This window comes from Equus przewalskii, chromosome 25, assembly GCF_037783145.1.
Source record: "Equus przewalskii isolate Varuska chromosome 25, EquPr2, whole genome shotgun sequence".
NCBI classification, from domain to species: domain Eukaryota; kingdom Metazoa; phylum Chordata; class Mammalia; order Perissodactyla; family Equidae; genus Equus; species Equus przewalskii.
The window spans coordinates 16,207,922-16,218,207 of record NC_091855.1 but is presented as its reverse complement, the minus strand read 5'-3'; the positions used below and the strand labels follow the sequence as shown (position 1 = coordinate 16,218,207).

Sequence of the window (10,286 nt, the reverse complement as noted above, 5' to 3'; positions counted from 1 at the left end):
TAAAATCACTTGTAAAGGTAAAAATATAGTAAAGGTAGCAGATCAACTACCTGTGAAGATAATATGAAGGTTAAAAGACAAATGTACTAAAATCAACTATTTCAGTGATAAGAGGGTAACGGATAGACACACACTAAACAAGAGACTATATATGATTATATATGATTTCAAAAACAGAAAATGTAGGAGGAGGGGAGTGAAAAAGTAGATCTTTTAGAAAGAAGTGAAGCTAAAGAGTCTATCAACTCCATATAGACTGTTATATACATAGAATATTAAATAGGATCCTCATGGTAATCAGAAATCAGAAACCTATAATAAGCAAGAAAAAGAGTAAGACAAAAGAAATCAAACATATTACTAGAGATAGCCATCAAACCACAAGGGAGGAGAGCAAGAGAAAAAGGAACAGAGAAGAACTACTAAAACACCCAGAAAAAAAAGTAACAAAATGGCAATAAATACATATTTATCAATAGCTACTTTAAACATCAATGGACTAAATGCTCCAATCAAATGCCATAGGTTGGCCAATTGGATAAAAAAACAAGACCCATGTATATGCTGCATACAAGAGACGCACTTCAGACCTAAAGACACTCACAAACTGAAAGTGAAGGGATGGAAAAAGATATTCCATGCAAATGGCAAAGAAAAGAAAGCAGGGGTAGCAATTCTTATATCAGATAAAATAAACTTTAAAACAAAAACCGTAACAAGAGACAAAGAAGGGCACTACATATTGATAAAGGGAACAATCCAACAAGAAGATATAACACTTGTAAATATCTATGCACCCAACATAGGAGCACCTAAATATATACAGCAATTATTAACAGACATAAAAGGAGAAATAGTAACACAATAGTAGTAGGGGACTTTAACACTCCATTTACACCAATGGATAGATCATGCAAACAGAAGATCAATAAGGAAACACTGGACTTAAACAACACATTAGACCAGATGGACTTAGTAGATATATATAGAACATTACATCCAAAAATCACAGAATACTCATTCTTCTCAAATGTACATGGAAGATTCTCCAGGATTGATCACATATTAGGCCACAAAACCAGTTTCAATAAATTTAAGAAGATCGAAATAATACCATGCATCTTTTCTGACCACAAAGGTATGAAACTAGAAATCAACTACTGGAAGAAAACCAGAAAAGCCACAAAAACATGGAGATTAAACAAAATGCTACTGAACAATGATTGGGTCAATGGAGAAATCAAAAAATTCCTGGAGACAAATGAAAATGAAAATACATGCCAAAATCTGTGGGATACAGCAAAAGTGGTTCTAAGAGGGAAGTTTATAGCAATTCAGGCCTACCTCAACAAACAAGAAAAATCCCAAATAAACAATCTAAAGGTGCATCAAAAGGTACTGGAAAAAGAAGAACAAACAGAGCCCAAAATCAGCAGAAGGAAGGACATAATAAAAATCTGAGAAGAAATAAATGAAATAGACGCTAAAAAAAAAATAGAAAAAATTAATGAAACCAAGAGCTGGTTCTTTGAAAAGATAAACAAAAGTGACAAACCCTTAGTTAGACTCACCAAGAAAAACAGAGAGAGGGCTCAAATAAATAAAATCAGAAATGAAAGAGGAGAGATTACAACAGACATGTCAGAAATACAAAAGATTATAAGAGAATACTATGAAAAGCTATACACCAGCAAATTGGATAATCTAGAAGAAATGGATAAATTCTTAGAAACATACAATCTTCCAAAACTAGACCAAGAAGAAGTAGAGAATTTGAATAGACCAATCACCAGTAGGAGATTGAAACAGCAATTAAAAACCTCCCAAAAAATAAAAGTCCAGGACCAGATGGCTTCATGGGTGAATTCTACCAAACATTCAAAGAAGACTTAATACCTATCCTTCTCAAACTCTTCCAAAAAATTGAAGAGGAGGGGAGGCTTCCTAACTCCTTCTACAAAGCCAACATTATCCTGATACCAAAACCAGACAAGGACAACACAAAAAAAGAAAATTACAGGCCAATATCACTGATGAACATCGATGGAAAAGTTTTCAATAAAATACCAGCAAATCGAATACAACGATACATTAAAAAGATCATACATCATGATCAAGTGGGTTTCATTCCAGGGATGTAGGGATGGTTCAACATCCTCAAGTCTATCAACGTGATCGATGACATTAACAAAATGAAGAATAAAAATCACATGATCATCTCAATGGATGCAGAGAAAGCATTTGACAAGATACAGCATCCATTTATGATAAAAACTCTAAATAAAATGGGTATAGAAGGAAAATACCTCAACATAATAAAGGCTATATGTGATAAACCCACAGGAAATATTCTCAATGGAGAAAAACTGAAAGCTATCCCTCTAAGAACAGGAACCAGACAAGGATGCCCACTGTCACCACTCTTATTTAACATAGTATTGGAAGTCCTAGCCAGAGCAATCAGGCAAGAAAAAGAAATAAAAGGGATCCATATTGGAAAAGAAGAAGTGAAACTGTCACTTTTTGCAGACGACAATTTTATATCTAGAAAACCCTAAAGAACCCACTAAAACCTTTTAGAAACAATAAATGAATACAGTCAAGTCGTGGGATACAAAATCAAAATACAAAAATCGGTTGTGTTTCTATACATTAACAACAAAGTAGCAGAAAGGGAAATTAAGAATAAATCCCATTTATAATTGCAACAAAAAGAATAAAATACCTAGGAACAAACTTAACCAAAGAAGTGAAAGATCCACACACCAAAAACTATAAAACATTGTTGAAAGAAATCGAAGAAGACACAAAGAAATGGAAAGATATTCCGTGCTCTTGGATTGGAAGAATTAACATCGTTAAAATGTCCATACTTCCTAAAGCAATCTGTAGATTCAACGCAATCCCTATAAAAGTTCCAACAACATTTTTCACAGAAGTAGAACAAAGAATCCTAAAACTTATATGGAACAACAAAAGATCCCGAATAGCTAAAGGCTTCCTGAGAAAAAAGAACAAAGCTGGAGGTATCACACTCCCTGATTTCAAAATATACTACAAAGCGATAGTAACCAAAACAGCATGGTACTGGCACAAAAACAGACACACAGATCAATGGAACACAATCCAGAGCCCAGAAATAAACCCAGTCATTTATGGACAGCTAATATTTGACAAGGGAGCCAAGAGCATCCAATGGAGAAAGGAGAGTCTCTTCAATAAATGGTGTTGGCAAAACTGGACAGTCACATGCAAAAGAATGAAAGTAGACCATTCCCTTACACCAGGCACAAAAATCAACTCAAAATGGATTAAAGACTTGAATGTAAGACCCAAAACCATGAAACTTCTAGAAGAAAACACAGGCAGTATGCTCTTTGACATCGGTCTTAGTGGCAAATTTTCAAGTCCCATGTCTGACCAGGCAAGGGAAATAAAAGAAAAAATGAACAAATGGGACTACATCAAACTAAAAAGCTTCTGCACAGCAAAAGAAACCATCAACAAAACGAAAAGACAACCTAACAATTGGGAGAAGATATTTGCAAACCATATATCAGATAGGGGTTAATGTCTAAAATATACAAAGAACTCATACAGCTCAACAACAAAAAAACCAACAACCCAATTAAAAAATGGGCAAAAGATCTGAACAGAGATTTCTCCAAAGAAGACACATCGATGGCCAACAGGCATATGAAAAGATGCTCAACATCATTAGCTATCAGGGAAATGCAAATCAAAACTATAATGCAGTATCATCTCACTCCGATCAGAATGGCTATAATTAACAAGACAGGAAACAACAAGTGTTGGAGAGGATGTGGAGAGAAGGGAACCTTCGTACACTGCTGGTGGGAGTGCAAACTAGTGCAGCCACTATGGAAAGCAGCATGGAGTATCCTCAGAAAATTAAGAATAGGTCTACCACATGATCCAGCTATCCCACTGCTCGGTATTTATCCAAAGAACTTGAAAATGCACCCCTATGTTCCTTGCAGCATTATACACAATAGCCAAGACTTGGAAGCAACCTAGGTGCCCATTAAGGGACGGATGGATAAAGAAGATGAGGAATTTATACACAATGGAATACTACTCAGCCATAAGAAACGATGAGATCCAGCCATTTGTGACAACATGGATGGTCCTTGAGGGTATTATGCTGAGTGAAATTAGTCAGAAGGAGAAAGTCAAATACCATATGATCTCACTCATAAGTAGAAGATAAAAACAATGACAAACACATAGCAATGCAGATTGGATTGGTGGTTACCATAGGGGAAGGAGGGAGGGGGGAGGGCAAAAGGGGTGATCAGGCTCACATGTGAGGGGATGGACTACAATTAGTTTTCGGGTGGTAAACATGATGTAATCTATGCAGAATTTGAATTATGTTATGATGTACATCTGAAAGCTATATAATCCAATGTTACTGCAATTTTAAAAATTAAAAAAAAATAAATTATTTACAAAGCCCTCTTTCATCTGACCCCTGCCTACCTTCCCAGTCTTTTCCTACCATTCCTCCTTCACTTGTATGATCCAGTTTATATTGGCCTCTTTCGGGTTCTCAGACCAAGCCATTTTCCACTGCAGGGTCTCCTGTTCCCTCTACCTGAAATGCTTGTACCCCAGCTCTTCATGTGGCTGGTTCATTCTCATCCTCCAGGTCTCAGCTCAGATATCTCACATCCTCAGAGAGGTCTGTCCTAACCGTCCTATCCAAAGTGGCTTCCTCCAGTTATTCCCTAATTTATCCTCCCCCATTTTTGTTATCACAATCCATAATGCTCTTCTTTGTTTACTTATTTATTGGCTGTCTTTTCCATCAGATGTGTTGGCTCCCTGATGCCATAGGCTTTGTTTACTGCTTTATCCTTTCTTTCTAGAGCTGAGCAAAACATAGAGTGGGTATTAGATAACTGATAACTGACTGAGTGAATGGATGAATTAATTGAAGTTATACACTGAAGATCTTCTCAACTGGGTCTCTCACCTTAGACGACCAACATGTTAGCATTTCCCTGTTATTATTTCCACACAACTTCCAGTTGGCGCTCTAGCTCTAGCCTTCCCTCTCAGCCAAACCTCTTTTTTTTTCTTTCTGCTTTTTCTCCCCAAATTCCCCCAGTACATAGTTGTATATTTTAGTTGTGGGTCCTTCTAGTTGTGGCGCATGGGATGCTGCCTCAGCATGGCCTGACGAGTGGTACCATGTCCGTGCCCAGGATCCGAACCAGGGAAACCCTGGGCTGCCGCAGTGGAGCACATGAACTTAATCACTTGGCCGGGGGGGCGGCCCTCAGCCAAGCTTCTTGAAAGCACAATCTACACCCAATGCCACTTTCCCTTACTCCTGAACGTACTCTCCTCTGGCTTCTGCCCCTACCATTCCACAGAAGCTATTCTTGTTAGAGGCATCCTGTTTACCAAATCCAATGCCTGCTTCTTAGCCCTTTCCTCACTTGTTGGATTGCTCTGTTGAGTACTCCTCTCTTCCTGAAACTCTTCTGCTTTGGCTTCAGACTTCTATAGATACCTCTGTACAGCAGTGGTTCTCAATGGGGAGTAGTTTTGCCCCTTGGGGGATATTTGGAAATGTCTGGAGACATTTCTGGTCATTATACCTGGGAGGTCATTATATCTGCTACTAGCATCTAGTGGGTAGAAGCCAGGGATGCTGCTAAACATCCTCCAATGCACAGGACAGCTCCCCATACCTCCAGCAAAGAATGATCTGGCCCAAAACGTCAAGAGAGCAAAGGTTGAGAAACCCTAGTGTACAGAACATCCTGCAGACACTTCATGCACAACATGGACATGTTAAAAAATAAGTCATTACCCCTTTTGTCACCTATGTACTTATTACTTGTTATTCCTAATCTGATTAATGGCACCTAGTCTTATAAATCAGTATCTTAGGAATCATTTTTATTTCCTCTCTCTTCCTCATCAGGCTCATCTATTAGTCACTAATTCCCTTTCAATACTATTTCCTAAATATCTGTAATCTTTTCTCATCCCTCAGCTACCACTGCCTTTGTATGACTTCATTTGTTTGCAACTTCATTTGTATGTAGACTTCATTTAGTTTGCAACTGTTTCCTAAATGGACTTCTTCGAGTCTTATAAATGCCTCTGTCAACTTAAAAAGCAAATTTGCCTGTTATTTTATCCTCAAAATGAGTTTATTCAGGATATGCATGCTATGGCAAACCATAGGCAAATCCAGAAAACAAAGGTGGGCATGAAGAAAAAGAGGGAGTAGGGAGGGGCTGTTCTAAAGGAAACTGGGGGAAAGTAACAGTTGGAGGCTGCAGCAGCTTCTCATTGGCTGGGCTGTTGCTGAGTGGGGAGAGAAATCTTCAGTGCTAAGGTAGTTTTACTTCAGTACTAAAGTAGCAGGCGTTCATCTCTTCCTGTTTCGCGTGATTGACATTGTGTGGTAGGGCATGAGAACTCCCCCTATAGGCCTTCTCAACTCCAATTAAGGTTTCTTTTTAATTTCCACACTTCCAACACATCGTCCTTAAATAATCTTCTAAAGTGGAAGCTCAGTCACATTTCTCCCACTGCCTACAAGATAAAGGCGGAGCTCCCAGGTCTGGCTTACCATATGTTTATTATCTACAGATCTGTGTTCTGTTGCTCTTCTTCCTAATCTTCTCTTCTAATAAAAACACAAGAAAAGGAAACCAACAAAGCAAAACGAAGAGCTTGATATCAAGTTTCACATTTCTCTTCTTTCTTGTTCTTTCACATTTCCAATAGAAATGATGTCCCCCTCTTTTGGAATACCCTCCCCACTAGGCCCTCCTGAAAATTTACTCCTAGAAAAATCTGTCTTTTTAAAAGTCTGCTCTGTGCACGTGCATATTTCTGTTGGGACACATTATATGCATACCATCTCAGGTATAAAATCTCACTTCAAAAATTGAAGTGTAACAAAGCAATACATTTTTATTCTACTTAGATTTTAAAATTTTGACTTCCCAGTCTACGAAGTGGAAAATCTCAGTAAATTCATGGTCCTGCTCCCTTGCCCCTGGGTTGTGTTTAAATTCTGGGGGAGCCTACATAGTACCTAAGTTTTCGAGAAGATGTAGGCACCTCTCATCACTGTACATAGGGTTTCATCAGGTTTTGGGGTTCTTTTCTCAGTAACTGTCTCTTGCTGGCAGATATCCTCACCATTTTGCTTTTATGGGGCTTGAGAATCTTTCTGAGGCTTTCTATGGGTTCCCCATACCACCAAATTATTCTCTCTCTGGCGTCTTGCTACCTACCCGATTACCTGGAATGCAAACACTAGGTCCTTACTCAGGGACTCAGTGGTATTCCCTTTCTTTTACTCTTGTTCATATTTTACTTCAGAAGTATTTCATGTCTGGTGAAATTTTTGTCTCAGAGGCATGGGTTTAGTTTAATGGGTTTAGTCACATAAAAGCTAATGACTCACAAATTCTGCTTAGTCCTGTCCCATCCCCACACTGGGGGCAGGATGAAAACTAGAATGGCCAGCAGCTCCTAAATCTAACAACTCATTGGATACACCTGAGGGAGCTTTTAAATGTAAAGATGCTCCCACCCCCAATTCTGCATAATCAGAATTTGTTTCATTAAACAATCACAGGAGAGCAAGGTCGAATTTTTGAATCTCTCAGCGGTGGGCAGGAGGCAGATCTCTGCTCTGTCTCTTTTTCCTCAACGTCTCCAAATTTCTTTCTCCAACAGTACGCCCAGCCTCTTCCTCTACTTCCCAACCGTCCCCTCCCCTCTCCCCTCCCCTCCCCTCCCCTCCTCCCCTCCCCTCCCCTCCCCACCTCCCCTCCTCTCCCCACCTCCCCTCCCCTCCTTCCAGTCCTGCCCCTCTCCTCCCCTCCCGCTCCACCGCCCGGTCCGCCCTTCTCCTTCCAGCCCCGCCCCTCTCATCCTAGGTCCGCCCCTCTCCTCCCAGCCCCGCCTCCTCCCCCAGGCCTGCCCCTTCCTCCCAGCCCCACTTCCCTCCTCCCAGGCCCGCTCCTCTCCTCCCGGCCCCTCTCCACCTCCCAGCCCGCCCCTGTCCTCCCCGCCTCCTCCCCTTCCCTGGCAATCCCCTCCCACGTTTGTGTTCCTTCTCACTATCCCTACCGTGTGCCACCCGCCGCTTCCGTCGTCATAGTTGTTACGTGTACTCTGCGCCGGAAGAAGAAGGCCCTAGCGCTTTTGGAGTTATGGCGGCGGTGGATATTCGAGGTAAACTGTGCTGTTAACGCTTTGTTTCCTGCTTGTCTGCTGGTCTGGTTTGGGATTTATAGCTCGCGGGGGCAAGGTTCACGTTCGTTTGTGATGCCTCCTAAGTTCTTATGAGTGGTTTTTGTGTACTACCCGAGACTAATCTGGCGAAAAGTTGACTCGTTTTTCTCAGTTTCTCGGGGGGCTCCTAGAAGCGTGGAAACCAAGGGGCTGGAAGAAGCTCTGGGCTTTGAGCGCTCGGACCTGCAGTATTGTTCTGCACACGTCTCTCTCCAACAGTACTGGGACTCTTCTTTTTCGTTGAAAGTGCGGCCTTTGGGCAGAGAGGGGTTTGGGGTAATGAGCGGACAGGATTGGGTTCACCTCCTGGGACTTGGCGTGGGGGCTGCCTTGTTCATTGCTAACGTCGAGCACCACGCGTCCCTGGGCATGAATCCCTAAGATCTTCGGTGAGTTTTATTTTGGAACCTATAATACCTTCCATCGAACTCCCAACAATTACTGAGGGCGGGGGTCGTTTCTTTTTTACAGCCGAACTGTAAAGGTACGCAAATATTTGTTGAATCATTTAGTAAATATATGGAGACGCAATCCCTTAATTGCTACTTGATCACGGGTAGCATTAGGCCATACATCTATCTCATCAACACGCATTCCCACATCCGTTTCGGTGAATTTGTAACTAAAAAAAAAAGTCTAGAATTGTGCTCTGGGTTTCCAAAGAGTGAACGGAAGGGCAACTGAAAAATAGCTGAAGCATGAGGACTTAGTTCCACACAGATCAGGTTCCTCCAGGTTGGGATGAGGTAACGTGGAATTTCCCAGGAAAACTTCATAAGAGTGAGAAAGCGCCCGCGAATACCTTTATCTTTTACTATTGTGGTGGTGGCTCCCACGACACTTCCTACACCTGTGTGAAACTCTCAATGTAGATTTATTTCCCTTTGAAACTTTGTGGTACTTTTTCTTAGAGGAAGTGTGAATTTTTGTACCTAGATGCAAGCTGAGATTCATGATTAAATTTATCCTTCTCCCTTATATCGGATTAAACACAAAGGGCTTCCCTCAAAAGATGTTTGACTATAATATGTTTCTAATCATTTCTACACAGGGTTGTTTTTGTTTGTATATACTTGATTTTTAAAGGGAAGTGTTTGAGATTCCTTTTTCTGTATTAACCAAATTGGAGTCCAGCGCATTTATTACAAATAGATTATCATTTGTAGTTACTCAAAATATCCACTGATCTTCAGCATTTCTGGATAATGTTTTTCCATGTGTATCTTTCATTATAAGTGAGAGTTTCAAGTGGGTAATTTCGTCACTTGCTGATTGTTGGAGAGCTGTACTTGGACTGTGTCAATATATTCCCTTGTTGCTGAATGAAAAAGAGAAACATTTAGTCCATCACACTATTTTCAAATATTTAGCTTTCATAATGTTTTACTTTTTATTTAAATTTGTTGGGGTCATTACAAAGGCTCTAAGGTGGGAGTGTGTCTGATGTGTTAGAGAAACAGCAAGGAGGACAGTATGGCTGAAGCAGATTGAGAGAGGATGCAGGAAGGAAATGGGGTCAGAGCAATAATTGGCGGCTTGATCATCGATTGATGACTGACAATCCCTAGTAAGGTCTTTGACTTTTCTTCTGAGTAAAATGGAGAGCCACTGGAGGATTTTGACCAGAGGAGATGAACATAATCTGACTTAAGTTTTTCAAGGTTCACCTTGGCTGCTGAGAACAGTGTAGGACGGCAGGGGAGGAATTAGGGAGACCAGCTAGGAGACCATTTCTGTAATGCAGGGAGATTTGGAGGTAGCTTGGACTGGGGTGATAACAGTGGAGATGGTAAGAAGTAGTTGCTTGACTTGGTAGTGTATGTTCACTTTATGGGGCTGTGGTCATAGGTGGTCTCCAGGTGGGACATATAGTTCTATTTCACAGCCACATACTGCTCTCTTAATCCCAGTTAACCCATTTTGTAAATGAACATACTTGGATACTGGGGTATGAGTAAATCTGTGACCAGAAGAGTAACTTGTCCTTG

The 10,286-nt window shown here is 40.6% G+C and overlaps 1 protein-coding gene across 7 annotated transcripts in view; it reads left to right on the top strand.

Moving 5' to 3' along the window:
• The first annotated feature begins 7,970 nt into the window (after nucleotides 1-7,970).
• Nucleotides 7,971-10,286, top strand: part of MED6 (mediator complex subunit 6) — a 114,308-nt gene continuing 111,992 nt past the window's right edge. For 5 of the 7 annotated variants that reach the window (XM_070593480.1, XM_070593481.1, XM_070593486.1 and 2 more), the window contains exon 1: nucleotides 7,974-8,238. In XM_070593480.1, coding sequence (XP_070449581.1) covers nucleotides 8,217-8,238 — 22 coding nt within the window. In that variant the 5' untranslated portion in view covers nucleotides 7,974-8,216. Of the gene's footprint in view, nucleotides 8,239-10,286 lie in introns of all 7 variants that reach the window. The other 2 variants (XM_070593482.1, XM_070593483.1) reach the window with 2 other exon arrangements.